The 19,707-nt window shown below is 42.9% G+C and overlaps 1 protein-coding gene across 1 annotated transcript in view; it reads right to left on the reverse strand.

Moving 5' to 3' along the window:
- The window catches only part of ABHD17C (abhydrolase domain containing 17C, depalmitoylase), a 33,838-nt gene extending 14,741 nt beyond the window's left edge, over positions 1 to 19,097 (reverse strand). Inside the window, exon 1 of the mRNA XM_084817264.1 lies at positions 17,432 to 19,097. Coding sequence (XP_084673390.1) covers positions 17,432 to 17,949 — 518 coding nt within the window. The 5' untranslated portion in view covers positions 17,950 to 19,097. The remainder of the gene's footprint in view (positions 1 to 17,431) is intronic.
- Between the last annotated feature and the right edge of the window lie 610 nt (positions 19,098 to 19,707).

A 19,707-nucleotide genomic window follows, 5' to 3' on the forward strand; every position in this document is an offset into this window, starting at 1 on the left:
ACTCAGTGCATTTTCAAGGAGTTACAGAATAGCTCCTAAAATACCTTCTTTGAATCAAAAGGGATTTTGTCTCTGAGAAAACAGAAAACCATGTGATCATATGGAACATCCAGGTTAAAATTTATGGACATGCGATCAAATTGCTCTTGCAAAGATCATCTCCGCAGAAGAGTCCCAAAAACAACAGGATGGAGAGCACACATTCCCAGGGGGAGGGGGAAGAGACAGGGTGAACATGATGTAAAAATACAAAGCTGAAAGTATAAACTATAATATCCTAATCAATGTTTTGAGAAAGTCTGATACAAGGGTTGGATTCAGATGTAGTCCTACTTAGAATAGCCCTGTTAAAATCAATGGGACTGATTAGTCCTGACCAATGGTAGCCTCATTGATTTCAACGAGTCTACTCAAAGTAGGACTAAATCTGGATCCAACCCAAGGTATTTATACATCATTCAACCAGAGAGTAGAAAGTATGGGGGACAAGCCCCAGTTACACCCCCAAACTAAGCAATTCTAAACACAGTATGGTTCTAAATAGGAAAGATAGTTCATAGCTGTAATATACTTTGTTGCTTCCACAAATAAGCATATTCTTTCACTTCATTTCAGCATATGAACATACTTTTCATTCAGAAAACCTAGAAACCAGTCAGCTGATCACACAATTCCATAGTAATGTAGACCTGGTTCATACATACATGTTCATCACTTGTGGTGACTGTCACATCAAGTTGTATGGATGAGTTGTATGGGTGAAGGAGCCATCGCAGATCTAACATCCTAAACCACACATGGACAGCCCACAGTCCACCTAGACAAAATGGTCACATGTCCTCAAATGCAGAGCTTTTCAACAGAGTATCAGTTCACACACTGATCTGCCTGATACCAAGTGTAGAGCAACCAAGCAATTTTATTCATTATTTATTTCTAAAATGTATAAACCACGCTTCATCTGGTAAGAATCTCAGGGTGGTATACACAGCATTAAAAATAAACAAGTCCTATATAAAAAGCACACAATTACATATTAAAAGACAAATTAAAACAAATGTACAAGCATGAGTAAACCAAGCCACCTACAGTATCTACGTACAACTATCATGTAGCCCAGCCCTAAATGTTCCCTCAGTGGAATTAAATCCCACCAAGTTCAACAAGACTTGCTCCCCAGAAGGAACTTTTAGGCATTTTATCCTTAAATGATATTTACCCAAATGTTAAGTCATGGGTCTTAAGAGTCATAACTGCAGAAGCAATCAGAGAAGCACACCTCAATTTGGAGCCTGTTGAGATTCAGTGGCACACTTCAATAGTGTAACCCATTTCAGTTTGAAGTCTCCAACAACATCCCAATGCACATTGCTAACAAGGTCAATTAGGATTAAACTGCAGATTTTGAAGTTTCTTTGAAATTCACATTTGCTTAACTCAGGAAACATCAACAGCATTTTAGAAAAGTAGTATAGCCTTTAGTCACATCCTTCTTTTGAAAAAATGTGTTTCTGCCCTATGTATGTCCGGTCTACAATTAAGTTTTACTGGAAGTGGGGGGAGGATCCTCTAGTCTCCTTTGTAAGGGGACTACTAGCCAATCTCATGGCCACAGGGACCACACCCTCCCTACATACACACACAACCCTTCTTGCTCCTGGATTAGCTAGGGGAGTGGGATAGTACTTCTCATTAGCCAGACTGGGCTCTGTGAGTGCCAGTTCTTGATGTCTACCATGTTTTAAAAGCATTTGTGTCCTATGGGTTAATAGAAGAAACATGTCTATTAGACCTGAAGGCTACTGGATTGTTTTTTTGGACCATTTTGGTCCTTGAGACAGTGACCCAGTTCGCACGTCATGGTAGCAATTCCTGGCTTATTGACCCAGGAATTGCTGGGATAAGTGAAGCATGCGTGTCACATGCTCGTTGTTTCCACTTTTGATTAACAACCCAGGAATGACCTGTTCCTGTTTTGTTTCATCATATGTGAACCCAGAAATTCTGGGCTGCTTAACTTCCAAACAACCCAGATTTTCTGGATTTAGGCATTATGAAACAACCCAGGAACGGGGTGTTCCTGGGTTGTTAATTGAAAATGGAAATGATGAATGTATGGGAGCCAGCAAGCTTTTTCCCAAATTCCTGGGTTAAAAAATCCAGGAACTGCTACCATGACATGCAAACCATATGTCGCCATAAATACCAATAACTCCATTCAGTCATTCAGATGACTACATCACCTCTTTCTTCATAATTAAAAATTAGATGCTTTCACTTATATCCATATGTAATCAGTAGCTATGTAGCTAACCACAGCCAAGTGTCTTATGTTTTATCCACCTGAGTTAAGGTATTATCACATTGTGAAGATCTTTGGAGCAGGAATGAACAGAGATAAAGTGTACTAATTTGGCTGAACGATTATAGTAAGGGTGGGCAACTTGTGGTACTCTAGATGTAGCCACCTTGAGCACCTTTCTTTGGCAGGAGGCCTTATAGATGGATGGATGGATATTTTTGGCCTACAACTCCCATCAGCCCTAGCCAGCATAGCCAATGCTGAGAAATCATGGGTGTTGTAGGCCAAAACATCTGAAGGGCCACAAGTTGATGAGCCCTGGACTAAAAGAACAAATTTAGCCAAACGTTATGCTCTTTACTGAAAAGTAAGCAAATCTCAAAGGTTTATGGCAACTCTCAACTCATTCATGAAGTAAAACTAAAAATACGCTCTGACCACTTTGGATACCTAGAATCAAACATCTGTTGGAAGTATTTGTTTGTCCAGCAAATAAATAAAAATGCAAGCGCTAGTAATAATTACCTTATGATATTCCACCTTAGCTGGCCCTACTCATGTACATGAGCCAGGACATTTAAGCAGCTTAAGTTCTGCTAGCATTGAAAGCTACAGTGCAGAGCCTGTTTTGGTCAGGGGTGAGGGGGAAGGGAAGTGGAGGAGAGGACATACACAACTCTGCCTGAAAATCATACCCACAACTCTGCCAGTTTTGAGCCCCACTGGGTCCAAATAACCACCAACAGGTATTCAAATGGCACTGCAGCCATACAAACACCATGTGTAGCCCTTATCACTCCGACCAAGGCAAGAGGAGACAGTCCAAATGGCGACACAAACACAGAAAGGTGTGTGGCCTCAGCAGAAGTCTAGAACTGGTTCAGGACAGAAGGCAACCACAAACTGACTTGTAATCAAAATCTCCTGTTCTAGTTCACTGGGAGCAGTCATGAAAAGAGAGACACCCCCCCCCCCCAAGAGCTAGGATTAAGCAAGCTGCTTCTCTTGCAATGAATGTACAGCAAAAATCTGTAGAGTTCACAGAGCTAGACCCACAGAGAACCTGAAAGTTTGTAAACTGGCTGTTGTTTCAGCATTGGTACATTAAAATGGAACTTGGCATACTGTGTTTTATTCCTATGTATTTGCCCTGCGGTAGTTAGCATAACACACGTATTTACACTAGCTGCTTTTTTAGGAAGGAAATGCAGAGGTTAATGGCTTGAAGACCACAACTGCAGCACTTTAAAAAAACGGTATGAAGAAACCAGAGAGTCAGTATAGTTTGCTACAAAATGTACTTGTGCTACAGGTATCCTGCTGTGGTGGGACTTCTACGGCATCAGAAGCCTGTTTATTCTGCTACACGAGGAGACACTAATGGAAAGATTTCAAGGATTTTCTTCTTCACAATTCAAGTCCAGATAAATAAGTATGCAATGGTTGCATCTGCTCATCTCACTTCCTTACCATTTGACCCCAGTGTTTTGTGAAAAATACACACCACTGGCACATGGAGATTTAACCCTTTAAAGTTGGAAACAAAGATGCTGTCCAATGTGACAGCAGCAGCAGAGGAAGATCAGTGGAATAGATGAGCAGAGCAGCGGTCTGGTAATCAACCTCTAAAAAAATAATCAGGTTCACCAGTAGTGTGAGGGACCCACGGTGGTTCAGCGGACAAGCAGGGAGCTTCAGTCTTCAGCTGAAGTCTCACCTCAGCCACAAACGGGTGATGTTAGACAATCTGCTATTATCTCAAGATCAGTTCCCATATCTACAATATGTGGGTTGCAGTGCCCTACTTTATAGGGCAGCTGTAAGGACTGAGACAAGCTAAAACACTTTGGGCACTAAGGAAAATAAAGTCTCCTTTTTTGTGTGCAAGACTCTACTAAAGGAAGTCCACATTCCTGCTCCCACCCCATGCTGATGTTGACTCAACTCTCACTGAGAATGGTACGGGAAGTCAAGGACATTACTTGTCTATTTTATTTCTTTTCCACCTTTGGAACCAAAAGGATCCCTGAGGCAGCTTATATATATATAAAAATACAGTACAATAACATTATGACTGCCTCTACCCCACCCGCAAAACACTTTGCTCTGGGGTTGCATATCCTCTGTCCCTTTTCCTGAGACTGCAGTGCTTTTCAGTGTCCAAAGGCAGAGAGGGAGGAGACAAGGCTGCAGCTGTGTCTTGGGTGAGCTGATGAACAATGGCAGTTGGATCTTTTATTTCTTGCCAGTGTGCTCCTTGATCCCTTTTCCCAGGACTGCTGGTCATCTTACTGGGCAAGTGCAGGGGAAGGAGCCGGGTACAGGAACTGGATCTTCTATGAGCTTCTGAGCAATGACAGCAGAAACTACTGGGTTTGTTCAACTTAAGTAACATACATACATACATTTATTGCATTTATATCCCGCCTTTTTTCCTCTCGTAAGGAACCCAACCATTGCCATGAACATAATCTAAGACTTTGTAACATGTAGGACTTAAGCATTATCTGGTACTATTTCCCTACCACAGTGGCTTATTTTTAGAGGCACAATGAGGAGATCACCACCACCAAGTGTAATACCATTTTAGCATACACAGCTCCGTTTAGAAAGCCACACACAAAGCACTGAAGTTACTTTAACTGAGTTAGTCACATTTAATTAAAGATGCCCTGTAGCAAAGGAATGTTAGAAATCTAAAAGCTTACTTATCAAAGGGGGGAAGCATTGGCTGCCCACTGAAGACTCCCTTCACTGACCAAAGTATTAATAATTCAGAAGAGCTGAGCTACATTCCATTATATATACTCTTTTACTGGATCGATGTACAAGACCTATACAAAGCCAGTCTCTGGGGAATACTTCTGCAACAGATACCCACCAGAGGAAGTTCTGCTCTCCATTCTTCAGGGAAGTACAGAATCCACAATGTTTTCTGGAATAGGAAACATGCTTCTCTAAATGGTTTTGCTGTTTGCATGCTTTAGGAACACATTTATCTGGCTTGTAAACAGCTACTCACCTGGAGTAAGAAGTGCCTCCAGGAAACCAAACAGGACTTTTTAAAAAAGTGTGCACATGCACATATTTTTTTACTAACCTGCCTAAAAACAGGCAGTACAAAATATCCAAGTTATAGTTAAAACTGGTACTTTTTCTTTCAGGCTATATGGTAGAACTGAATTACATGATACCATGATATGGTAGAAGTAACTTACATTGCTATGTATGGGCAGGCAGGCTACTAAAACTAGTAACTTTTGTGAACTTATTTGCTAGGCTTCATCTATAATTCATCAAGCATCATCAGTTAGCTGTATAAATCAAGACCACAGAGACACAGTCCCCTGCCCCCAAGAAACTTACAATCCAGTTGAGACAATAGAGTAAATGCCTTCTCAGGAGTCAATCAACAGTTCTATCTACTTAGCTTACCCCACTTCCAAAAAGCTCATGGCAGCATAACAAGCAGCTCCTTTAATCCCCACAATGGCTCTCTGGGATGGGTTAGACTGATGGACTTGCCCAAGGCCTCCTAGTGAGCTAATTAATAGAACAAGGTTGGAACCACAGTTCCCCACACCCAAGCCCAATTTCTAAACACAACTTTGCATTCATACAGAAATTTGACAGTGAGTACACATTTTTCATCAGGAACGGAGAAATATATATACTTGCCCAAATATTTTTTCCCTTCATTGGTTGTGCAATATGCTTTCAAGAAGTTATGGCATTAGTTGATGCATGTGCACATGTGCGCAAGCACACAGAGTAGTAAAATAATTATAAACTCTGTTGGTAACTGTGTGCACTGGTTGTGGACAAATCCCCTTTAATATGCCAGCACTTTTGCTCATGGAAACAAATCTCCACCCCACCCCCCGCACCCCCATCCATAACAGTAGTTACCACCACTTGTGATGCTTGTTGGTCATATGAACATTCCTGACAACAGTTATCACCAACTTCCAATTAATTTATTATAAAGCTTGGCCACTTGTATAATTCCCATCTGGCTAATCTGAATTGTTAACCAGACACTACAAGTCCAACTCATATCTTCTTAGGGACTCAGGGTGAGTAACTTCTGCATCCTGCAGTTAGACTTCCATAATTTCTTTAATTGAGCTTAACATATACAAATTATGATTTGTAATCCATTCTTCAGCTCATATATATTACATAAAATTAACATGAACAATATCAAAGAAGAGAATACAAAGCTATTTTAGGGCACAATTCTATGCACGTTTAGACAGAAAAGTCTTGTAGGACTTTTTTCTGTCTAAACATATGTTGTATTGTATCTTTATTATGTTAAACCACATATATTGAAATCAATTTAGCTTACTGATAGGACATGCATTGTTGCTAAAGCATCAGGTCTATATCGGTTCCAATACTGAGTAAATGTAGACCAATTTCTCTGAATGAGTCACTTCTTCCTTCCCCTAGGTTTTTGAGACAGGTAATTTAGTTCATAAACATTACTTTCTACATCTTCCTCCTTACAACTTCAACAGTGGGCAAAATACATGTTCTTCATCCTCCCACCAATAGTTATCATGCTGATGTTAAAATGCACGTCTCCATTAATGTATGTGTTCTCTTAACATGCCCGCCCAGACCCCCATATTTATAGAACAAAGTCTAAAAATGGCATACAGGGCAAAAGAAATTCCAGATCCCACACAGCTATCAAGGTATCCTAAATATGCTATAGCTGGCTTGGCCAACTTCTGACCCGCCAAGCTAAATGTAGCATGCCAGCCCTGTATTGTGGCCTCCGAAGTGCTTGACAGCCAGCCTGTGTTTGCAGGCTCAGTCAATAGCAAAACCAGGTTTATCAAGCTCTGCTGGACCATGAAATATGGCTGGTGTGCTACGTTCAACTTGCAGGTCCCACACTGTGCAGACCTACATTGTGGGATCAAGAGGCAGTTCCTACTTTATTTCTCTAACTGCGAGGTGCTATCATTTCTTACAGTCGCAAAGTGCACTCTCATAGCCCTTTTTGATGTTCCGACACCTTCTTTAAGTGGCTGGCAGCAGCCTGTGACAAGCCAGAGTATTTCCAGCATTCATAGCTGGAAAATGTATTAAGTTACCCAGAGCTCTATTCAAGCTGTCTTTAAAAAGAAAGGAAGAAAAAAAGCATGGTGCTGTCAGGTCAACCTGGCTGTGATCTGAAATTACTGTCCTAGGGTAATATAGCCATTTGAAACCGGATGCAGAGATCACCACGTTATCCACTCCAGCACATTGCTGGAGTTTCGGAAGCTTGTATCTAGGCAACTTGAACGTCTGAGGAATCGGACTAGTCAACAGCACGTGGATCTCCTACCACTTGCAGACTGCTGTGATACAGTTGCTGGTTGCTAGTGTAATATTGTATACGAAGTACAAAGTGCAATTGAGAGCAGTGGTGCACGTGTCTGTTCTACAGAGCAGAAACAAGTTGAGCCCCTATTCAAGGCTCTGCACAAGAAATAAAACACCATTATCAACTATCACAGATGAACTGATGAAAGCTTCTACCAGCCAGAGAAGAAGTTAAGCTCACCCTCTTGGAACCAGCCCTTTGGGGCCTAACACCAGTCATTTCAGCTATTTCCCAAATTCCATTTAATGGTTGGACATTTGTCTCTCTGTTCCATAAAGAGAAAAAAGGCTGCAAAACTAGACTAGAAGGGAAACTGATACTGAATTCCTAGATGTGAACAGGCACCAATTTTTCAAAAGCCATCTATGAAATACACATATGAGAATGTTATGCTCCCTTTAGTAAGCCACTCACGGAAGAAGTTGGCGGGAAGGGAGGTAGTGTTAGACAGGATGGCATGGTGCTCACATGGCTACATTCCTATCTACACTGCACCAGCACTGCATTATGGGCTGTTCTTACTTATAAAATGAACATGGCTATGCCAAAATGCACAGCCTACTCTACTAGGCAATGCCTGATCCAACTTCCACCACTCAATGGCAGAACAATATGGGTCCAAGGCCAGAACAGCCTGAATAGTTTGTTGGCCTTCCTCCTTCTTATTTGTGAATACGAATACAGTTCGACTGTCATACTGTGCTTGGTGAAGAATAGCTGGTTGAACTGCCTAGGTGGCAGTGTCTGGAAGTACACCACAGCTCACAATATTCCAAGATATGTTTGGCTCCTAGAAATGTGAGGGCCTGGGAAAAAACTTGGAAAAATATGAAAACATGTTCCTTGGGGGATTTTGCCAAGCACTTCATTCAACAGAAAACTTGGAAAATTTGGGGGTACCTGAAAAATTTTCCTATGAAATAGTTTCCTTTTTGGAATGAGTGAAATGCTTTTTAAGTCATGTTTTTACTCATTCCAGGTAAAACATGAAGATTTGTATGTAAGACAATCTATAGTATTAGAAAATGATAATTCCAGTGTTCACTGTTCATATACACAACATTCGAATCCAAACCTTATTTTTGTACCTAGAGAGGTCCAGCCTACAGAGGTTCCTCATCCAACACACAGACCCTTCTGGATTCCTCTGCGGGCAGGGCTTGACCTCCAAGCCTCACTCTCTGGAGAAATCTCCGTTCAGGTGAGTGAGGCACAGGGTGAAGCTGTGATTGGAGGTAACAGGAAGGATGTGGAGGACTTGGCCAGCACTTGGAGGAGCTCCTTCTCTCAGTGCCATCCAAGTCATTTCACATGCTGCTCTCATACGGACAATGCACATCACATGAAGCCAGGGGAGGACATGGCATGGGCAAAGCATCCCTGGCCTAGGCAGAAGCTGCAATATTCTACCTGCCACCTAGGCCAGGGATGCTTCATCTGGGGACTGGAAGATGTTAGGGCCACATGACTCTGACGGCAGGGGGCAGGGCCATGTCTCTGACATCATCTGGCCTGCAAAGGGCCAGATGGGAGGATCGTTTCCTCACACCGCAGAACTGTTCCCTACCCCCGATCTAGACGGTGCTTCCATCTTTATGAGATTAACATAGAGGGCCCTCATTTTGTTGTGACTTGCTGCTTGCCTTGCACTGGTGAGCTGTAATCCTAGTTTGAAGACACTGGATGCAAGTATTCTGAATCTGCTGTCCCTCTGCTTGCACAAGACTAAGGCTGCAGTCCTATATACACTTATCTGGAAGCAAGTCCAGTTAACACAATGGAGCTTACTTCTGAGTAGAAAGGTATAGGATGGCACTGTAAAGCATATATTTGTGAGACTGCTGTCCTTTGCATGCTTATCTCAGAATATGCTCCGTTGAACAGGTTGGGTTTTTGCTTCTGAGACAATGTGCAGAGGATTTCTCTAAATTCCAAAAATATGCCAAACAGTACAATTTTGCATGCTAAGTTATAAATTATGCATTTTGCGTTGTTAAAGCAGTAAAGTAAGTTTAGGTTTGATAAGGACGTATTTCAATTTTTCCACAAAGTTTCAAATAATAATAATATTAATAATACCCAGGAAACGTTTTTCCCATGGATTCAACATTTCCAGGAATATTACATCTGTATTCCTAAACAATCTCTTGACACTACAAAGATAAGTCTTGCAGGTATGATTAAAGCCTAGTTTTTCACATAAAGTTATTTGCCTTCACAAACCCAAGTGTCAACATTTCTTCTAACATGATTTGGAAGAGATGTTATAAAGCGAGCAATCTGTTTTTTTCCTTGTCACAAGTTCAAGTGCTGCTAGAAATTGCTTTAGGCTGTCTTGGCATGTGGTAGCTTAACATGATACAGTAAAGATCTGTTATTAAAAGGCCAGGGGAATTAGCCTTTCCACTAAATTTACCATGCAGACAACATTTTCCTATCACAGGATTTAAGAGCATGATCAAGCTTACAGTGGCAGGTGTTTGTCTATCAGGTTTCATTTTAGGTCTGGTGCAGATGTAATGCTAGTGATTTTTAATAATGGCTAGGCAATTGGGAAATGGAAGCAGTGACAGATTTTACTTTCTTGGGCTCCAAGATCACCGCAGACGGTGACTGTAGCCATGAAATTAAAAGACGCTTGCTCCTGGGGAGGAAAGCTATGGCCAACCTAGACAGCATAGTAAGAAGCAGAGACATCACCTTGCCGACAAAGGTCCGTCTAATCAAAGCTATGGTTTTCCCAGTAGTAATGTATGGATGTGAGAGCTGGACTATAAGGAAGGCTGAGTGCCGAAGAATTGATGCTTTTGAACTGTGGTGCTGGAGAAGACTCTTACGAGTCCCCTGGACTGCAAGGAGGTCAAATCAGTCCATCCTAAAGGAAATCAACCCTGAGTGCTCATTGGAAGGACAGATAATGAAGCTGAAGCTCCAATATTTTGGCCACCTAATGCGAAGCGAAAACTCTCTGGAAAAGACCCTGATGCTGGGAAAGACTGAAGGCAAAAGGAGAAGGGGACGGCAGAGGATGAGATGGCTAGATAGCATCACGGATGCAATGAATATGAACTTGAGCACGCTCCGGGAGAGAGCGCAGGACAGGAAGGCCTGGCGTGCTATGGTCCATGGGGTCACGAAGAGTCGGACACGACTGAACGACTGAACAACAACAACAAGGCAATTGGGAACACTCTGCAGGCTCCTTCCTGTTTAGTTTCAGTGCAAACTCTGATGCAGCGCTAAATCTGCACAGGCACAAAGCATGTAAGAATGCTTGTCAAGGTACACAAAAAGCTTCTAATCCTGGTTTGAAACTCTGTTTTACAAGCAAGCCACCGTTATGGTCAATGCAACATTGTATCATAGTTAACATTAACCAGGTAGTTAGCAAAAGGGTCACAGAGCCCACGACCAAGATATCATGACCATAGTCACTAGTTTGCACGTGGATTGGGCCGTAAAAAAAGAAATGCGCCACTTTTGATCAAGATCAACAGGAACATGCTGAAATGTCATGAAATGACAGTAGTTCATGCCCTGGTCTCCTCTCGCCTAGACTACTGTAATGCACTCTATGTGGGGTTACCCTTGAAGACGGTTTGGAAGTTGCAGCTGGTGCAGAATGCCCCGGCTCACCTGATTAAAGGCAGCTGCCGGCAAGATCACTTCACTCCAGTGCTGAAGGAGTTGCACTGGTTACCAGTTGTTTTTCAGGCCCAATTCAAGGTGTTGGCATTGACCTTTAAAACCCTACATGGTTCTGGCCCAATCTATCTTAAGGAGTGCCTCCAACACCAGGGATGCCGCCCAACAAGATCAGCCTAGGTAGGCCTTCTGTCTGTCCGATCAGCCAGGGCAGCTAGGCTGGTGAGAACTAGGGAGAGGGCCTTTTCTGTGTTGGCCCCCACTCTATGAAATTCCCTCCCTAGTGACCTCTGCCATGCCCCCTCTTTGATGAGTTTCCACCGGGCTTTAAAAACCTGGCTGTTCAGGCAGGCATTTGGAGTGGGTTAGGGTTTTTTACGAGCAGTGTTGTTTTGTTATTTTTTTTTCAGTTGATTACGTAAATTTGTTATTTGTATTTTGCGCCGCCTAGAGTGGCTGAGTAGCCAGCCAGATGGGCAGCTAATAAATCAAATAAATAAATAAATGGACCTCACAGCTGAACCTGAAATGCAGATACAAGTCAACACCAAAATGACAGCCCAATCTCCTTCTAGATTACATGATTCTGAAGGAAAAATAAAGAAATATAATCCATGTGAGTGGAACCTCCTCAAAAAAGTTCAGGGCTTCAGCCAGACAGCCATGCCCTCCTCCAGGATACTGTAAGAGGCTCAAATAAGGCATTCTACCTCCCCACCTGAACTTTCCATGGCTCCTGGGTGCCACTGATTGTGCAAGTTGACAAACACTCGTAGGGTGCAATCCTATGCATGTTTAGACAGAAAAAAGTCCTACAGCTCCTAGCATTCCCCAGCCAGAATGGGGAATCCTCTTTCAAAGGATTACCTTGAGAATGATCAATCTTTATCAAGGAGGAACAGCTTGTCACTATGATAGGGTTTTTTTTAAAAAAAAAAATCTGTAAAAACAATGACTCTCTTAAAATAAAGTCCAAATTTAATACAAGCATGTCAAAGATTGCACATTTCTTAAAACAGAATCATAATTACTTACCAAATACCACTGCTTTTCTATCTAGTCTGTTTTCCTACATTGTTAAAAGAACCACCATGTGCAAAAAAATCCAACTTCTGAGGTTTAAGTGACATAATAAGACATGTATTTATTATTTGGGGCTTCCTATTAGACCTGTGGACTAGCAAATCGCCACAGCTCCTAGGATCCAATGGAGGTCATCTTGCACCTCACCAGGATCATCCATGGAGCCCATATGGGTGATCTTGTACTTCCTTTGTATTTTATATCCTGTAACTGCCTGAGCTCAGCAATATGTTTAGTTCTCACATTAGTAGAATCATAAACATTCATAATCAAATAGCATGTAAAACTATTATTTTCTCTCTCATGGAGAAACACTCTTTTGCCCAGTAACTACCAGCCCTTGCTCCTGGAAAGTTCTAAATACCTACAACCAAATTATGAACATTTACTTAGAAGGAATTCCTAAATGGAACTTATTTCCAAATAAGTGAGAACAGGATTTTCCCCTTAGCCTTCAAGTAAATGATCTTGCTTAGTATCCTTCCACGTGTACGGAGAGCATCAAACAGAAATCTGTTCCTTGTACTGCAGAATTCTAACTGTAAGCAACCAAATGGTCGAATTAGGGTACTAGGTTCTATTGAGAGCTTGCCAATATGTTCTAATTGTTAAAGAAACAAGTTAATATTCATGGTGGTTTAGGAAATATGATTTGAACTTGATTTTAATGTCCTTCCTTGGTACATTAAAGAAAAGGCTTTCCCTCTTCTAATGCCATGACAGTATTAGCGGCTGTTTACTTCTAACTTTATGATCAGTTTTGCTAGAACCTATATGAAGCAGCTTTGCAAGAATTCAAAACTAACCCAACTACCCACATATACCTGTATTAGTAATTTGTGGCACACTGATGGCCTAGAGGAGGAAGAGAACCAGTTTTTCCTAATTTGCAGTTGCTTCCCTGGTTGGTTGGTTGCTTGCAGGAGATTCTTACCACAGGGATATAGCTTGAAGGAGATTCTTACCACAGGGGTACAGCTCCAGATGAATCAAAATCTAACCTCCCTCCTCCAAGTGCACACACAATACCACAACATTAAAAATGTATCTTTAGAAGTCCTTCCATTTAACAAATTGTAACACTTATTCAATGCCTCTTAACATTTCAAACTCTACTGAAAATAACTGACATATATTTTTGTTATCTCCCCCATCCCCCTCCACACACACGTGCATCCTCCAACACTTAATACAATTGTAATTGGGAGACCCAGAGAGAATTATTACATTTTACTGGCGCATACTCATAATGAGCTTCTGTAAATGTAGCCTAGCAAATGATACACAATCCACGTCACGTATTTTGGCAATGTATAAGTTAACTTTCTTACTAACTCCTCAAGCTATTATTCTAGCATAAGGCGAAAAAAGTAGGATTGGGCAACAGGCACCTATTTAAATATCACGTATGAACAAGAACATAAACCCAGCCTGAAGTGCTTCTACATTTCTAGCCAAATCATTTTCACTCACTGAAAAGCAGATGCAGAATTTAATCAAACATCACAATCTCAGATAATGGATAATATGCCATTTTATGTTCTCTACACTAGAAAGAAAGAGGCAATTGTTAATGTCCTGAAGAATGTAAGTCCACTCAAGAATGTAATGCAAAAAAGAATCCTAAGTAGACTGCAGTTAACTGTATACCTTGGCCCAATGCCAGATTTAATTTTCTCTAAGGCAGACTGAAATGCTCTTCCCTCTTACACAATGTCATTAAGAGGTATTATGAAAACAAACTAGAAATTTAAAAACACAAGTTCTATACAGCAGGCAATATTTTCTGAGATTACTCTTCAATCAGAATGTTCCTAGCACAATATAAAAATATTATTCAAACTTATATACTGAAGTATTCTTTTTTCTCAAAACAAATCAAGGAAGAGTGACCTAAATTAAATTAAGCCTTTAATATCACATAAGTAAAGGTTGCTGGACAGGGAACTTTCAGTGGAAAAGAATTTTAGCTGTACCAGAATTTTACATAGGAATACACAACATAAGAACTTCTTTATTTTATGGTTAACACTTCTTATGGATTATAAATTGGTGCTAACTGACATCTGCTTTGGAGAGTGTTTCTGTACAGCAGACATTTTACTCTGCTAGATCAAGGTTTAGGCCAATGAACTGCAGGTGGATCCATCAAACTTACTCAAAGTACCAAGAATGATCACCAGAGCTTGGGGAGATAATTTCATAAGTAAAAAGTTTACTGAATCTCAGAATCTGGTTTGTAACAGGGCATCAGGTGCCAACGAACCAACATTCTCTTAAAAAAAAAAAAAACTGCCTAGGCCACACTAACAAGCTTTACCCATATGAACATATTTTTTATCTAGAGTTCAGATGATCATATCTTAATAAGCTGAGTCCAGCTTATCTAGAATTCAGATAATCAGCTGAGCTGATGAGTTCAGCTTGTGCAGAGTTCAGAGGATCAGCTTAATAAGATGAGATATGAACAAGCCTTTTGACCACACTCCCAACCTCTCTGCGATGTGACTTAATGGACCAGGAAGTTTTCCATTAACTATAGTTCCTGATTTCATATGAACCAGGAAACTGTGGTTACTGGCTTCAGAACAAGCCAGGATGTTAAGCCAGCTACAAACCATGGTTTCAAATCCTGGCTTATTCTTAAGCTGTTAACCACAGTTTCCCAATGAAGATAAAAATGGGAAGCAATAGTTAATGGAAGACTTCCTGGTTGGTAGATAGCCTTCCTGTGTACACAGCCATAAGGCTATCTCAGCTTCTTAAACCGAGATAAGATTCTCTGAACACAGTTAAAAATTTGCAGCATACAAATGCTTTAATAACTAACTAAATATACTGAAGAATTAGAGTGCAGAGTTTCAGAAGACTTTTTAGGGACCAGATGTCCTTTTCCATGTATCCAGTCTCAAATCTTTTACATCTACTTACTGCTCTCCAACACAGCACAAGCTCCATTCCTCCTCCTCCACTGCTTGATCATTAATTTGCAATTAAGACAGAGAGCCTCCCCTAGCTAGCATGGATTATGCTAGCTCAATTAGTCTCTCTCTTCAAACCGGGTTAGTGATTCTTTGTTATTACATGAAATATATGGATAACTTGTGTAATTTACATAATCAATCATTCTGTTCATGATGAACATGCAGAATCTAGCTTTCTGGATTGGAGAAGTTTGTTTTGACTTCACCTTTAAGTCAAAAACCAATTTGTTCCCAGAAAACTGTAGAAGTGGTTACAGATGCTAAAAACCAGATTTAATGCACACAGAAGATTATTCCCGTTGGGAGGGGAGCCACCACATTCTAAACTGGCTCCTAAACAGATTTAAACAAAGTGTCTTTTATTAGTCACACCTTAATACCATAAATTCAAGATGAAAGGTCACAGCCTTCTCACCCAGATAAGGAAGTTTGTTTGAAGGGAGGGGTGGGGAAGAACCATATTTTTAGTCACAACTACCACCTGGATTTCCATATGAAGTAATGGGTTTGGGGGCCTCCAAACTTCATGGAATCCACATGTTTAAATGTTTGGGGCAGTAAACAAAGCAACATCAAGAACTTTTCACAGAAGAATTACAAGGCGCTAACAATGCAATCCTATATATGTCTACTGAAAAGTAAGTGTCATTAAGTTCAGTGGGGCTTACTCCTAGGTAAGCGGGTATAGCCCACATTGTTTTCCAGTTGAGAGTGGAAGGTTCAGCCTTCCCCAGTCTGGTCCCTTCCAGATGTGTTGGACTACAATTCCCAGCATCTCCCAGTCAGTTATGATGGCTGGGGGATGCTGGGAGTTGTAGCCGAACACATCTGGAGGGGACCAGGTTGGGGAAGGCTGATCTACATGTTGAGAAGCTACAAAGGAATGTGAAAGATTGCCGCCTCAAAGCCAACTGGTCTTCTCCATCAGCACCAACCTGAATGATCTCTCGACATTTACGCTCGGAACTATCTACTCAACATTCACCCCAAATCAGACATTTGCACATATGTTGCATCCAGGGCAAGATCAGTCATGGCTTCTTTGGAGCACATACTAAAAATTACACCACCTATCACCTCCCAAGGGCTAAATCTAAAGTAAAGACAAAGCCCTAGAAGCAAACACCATTACACTACAAAGTTCCTTGTTCCTTATAGATTGTTCAATGTACCTGAACTTTGAATCTTCTAAAAATAAACTGTCTTTGTGGGTGAAAGGTCTTTGCATAAATTTCCTCACCTACTACTCTAAAACACCAGGTGTGGTACTCATGTATTAGCCTCAACACCAAAGCAGTTTCATAGTGTACAATGATGTGACTGACACTACATCTTAGGTAATACCAAGTGTCTTAGGATATTACCAAAATAATGTTTTTTGCTGTCATATTTATCCTATTGGACTGTCCAAGAAGGCAAAGAAAGCATAACGCATAGCAGATCACTCTTGTGTCACTATTCCATTACTGTCTTCTCTTGTACCATACTGTTCCATGAGTACACACTATAGGTTAAGTACACTTTGCATAGATTTAATACCACATTTTTACTGTGTCTCCCATTTCTTGCCCCACTATCACAGCATCAAACCACCACGATAACACCCCCAACCCCACAGGCCAAGATCTAAAGAGATATTTCAGATATAATTAAGGAGTTGCATGCACTTAGTGGCGTTTTTCCCTACCCCCCTTCCAAATGCAGCTCCTGATGCAATATCACAAACTGATTTTGTAAACCCACTCAGAGTTAGAAAATATCTGCTAGGCAGCATAGGGGGGCTGCTGTTCAAAGAACATAAGCTCCCTTAGATGTGAGAACTTAGTTGCACATTTTTAGGATTCTGGCAAGGTCATATCAACCACCAACGCGAAAAAAGAGAAAAAGACAAACAGGCAAGACACCTACATCAAAACAGGGCAATGTTTTGCCATTCTGCTACAAAGGAGAAGTGGACAAGCAAGCAGCCCAAAAAGTGCAGTTAGAAAGACCCTTCATCATTTTCACAGGCACTTCATCCAACACCCAATTTACCTTGTTCTGAGGGCCTGCCAAGCTGCATCGATGTCTGCATAAAGGTTTTTTTCAGATGGTTTACCAGTGCTCACTCCATAACCAGAATAATCATAGGAGAAGACATTGCAGTTGATGCGGGAGCCTAGGCCAATGTAGAAGCTGCACATCTGGCCCAGGTCAACAGCATTGCCATGGGAGAAAAGCAGTGTATACCGGCTGGAAGGAGCACAGCGCACAAACATGCATCCCAGCCGGTTATCTCGGGCTGTGCGCGAGAAGAAGACTTCCACAGCATCCAGTTCCCTTTGGGAATATTGCCAGTCTGCTCGTTCAGTCAAGTGCAGGCTGCAGCTACCTGTTGGCGTCCCCACTGCAGCCCCACCTTCCTGCTGTTCTGGCTGCATCACAGTGTAAGTGGGCTCTGGGGGCAGAAAAGCCAGTTTGGCAGCTATGCGGCTGGGACAAGGTGGGCAGCAGAAGAGCCAACATAGCTCACCCAGAGAGAAACCGTTCATTCTGGGGCCTTGTTCTGGCATCAGAGACACTTGATGGAAAACCAGATCAACGAGAGATGGGAGGGAAATTCACAGCTGATATGATGAACTTTCTCACCCTGAGCTACACAGATTAGTTGCAGCCTGTTTTATCAGCTACCAGAATGGATCTAGATCTCCACATCCAAGAAGTCCATTACTTACAGGAAAACCAAGGATGCCTCCCAGAATCCAAGACCATTCTCTACCGCCTCCCACCCAAACCCCAATAAGGACAGTTTTCCTCCAACAGCCTGCAGTCACCGAGTTTCAGTCTCCCACCTTACACACCACCTGGCCCTCCTAACCTTCAGCACTGAAGGTGTCACCTAACCAAGATCTGAAAACCTGGCATGACCTCAGCGGAACCCTCCACTAAACCAACCCCAAAGACACTAAAGATCAACTCTCCTGGCCTATACTACATATAGATCTACCTAAATTGAACAGGCAGAAGCGCGCAGAACACAGTCCACCAGATTTTCTTTTTAGTTCTGGGAGCACCTATTTAGGACCTTATTTTACCTCCCCCGCAAGTAAAAATGCCCCAATACAGCAACAATAATAATACATCCCTACTTCTCCAAAATCCCTTCCCAGTTTTTAGATATCTCCTTACAACCCCACTCTAGAGACCTTGGCTTCCCTAGTCTCCGAAGGGACCCTAGAGGCTTGCGGGGTGAAGCCCACCCTTCAAAACGGAGCCCCCCCCCCGACACCTAAGCTTGCAGGAGCCCCCCCTACACACACACGGAGGCCCTAACCTGGCCAGAAGCCCCCTCACGCCTTCCAAGGCCGTCTCTGACTACCTCTACATTAAAGGAGACTTTGAGGGAAGCCTAGCAGAGCCTTCCCTTCCTCCGCACTGGGAAGTGGGAGAAGGCCGCGGCCCAAAGAAAAAGCGCCGCAAGTCTGTCTGTGAGGGATGGGAGAGTCACTCGGTCCCCCTCAGCCGCGGCTGCTCCCTGAGGCGGGCAGGTCCATGGTGGGGGAAAGGCCGGGAAAGGGGTCGGCGGGTCAAAGGACGACTCGCACCGAGCTGGCGGCGGCCATCGCGTCCTGGGTCCCCCCTCGTCGTCCTCGTCGTCGTCTTGTTCTCCTCAGCTCCGTCCCCTCCCCCCTCCGTCCCCTCGCTCGGCTCGACGGCGCGCGAGGATCCACTTCCGGGTCGCGGCCCTCGCCTCTCTTGACCCCGACCCCGCTACTCTCCAGGAGACTATCTCTATAGTTACCCGGCGGCGGCGGGCGGAGAGAGAAAAGGAGGGGGGGGGGAGACAAGCGAACCAATCAGGACGGCCAGTTCCCGTTCCCCCCCTCCCTGCGCCTGCGCGCGCTCTCGCTCGCCTTCCCCTCCGTCTCAACCACAGAGTTCTAACGGCAACTCTTTTCTCCTCCCCCTGGAACGGCGCAGGTGTAAGTGCAGCAGAAGCGCTTCTCCGCGCGCTTGGAACGCGGTGCCGGATTGGCTGGCAGAAGCATGGGCCCCTTTAAGGAACGGGCCAATCGCTCTTCTCTTTTCCTCTGTCCCTGACGTAACCGGGACTGGAGCTAGAGGAGTAGCCCCCGCTCAGAGCACACTGCGCAAGCGCAAGCGCAACCAGCCTTCGCCTTTTCTGCCCCACCTCTGCTGGCGTGGCTGAGGCTCCGCCCTCTTTACTTCGGCCGGGGTCGCACCTGGGACGCCCTGCGTTCCTCGCTGATCTGCGTGTCCGTGAAGGCTCCGCCCGGAGATTAATGCTGCAACCCGATCTCTGCACGCTT

The sequence above is a fragment of the Heloderma suspectum genome, chromosome 11, assembly GCF_057233095.1.
Source record: "Heloderma suspectum isolate Gila_16-S chromosome 11, 16-S_ref, whole genome shotgun sequence".
In the NCBI taxonomy this organism is placed as follows: domain Eukaryota; kingdom Metazoa; phylum Chordata; class Lepidosauria; order Squamata; family Helodermatidae; genus Heloderma; species Heloderma suspectum.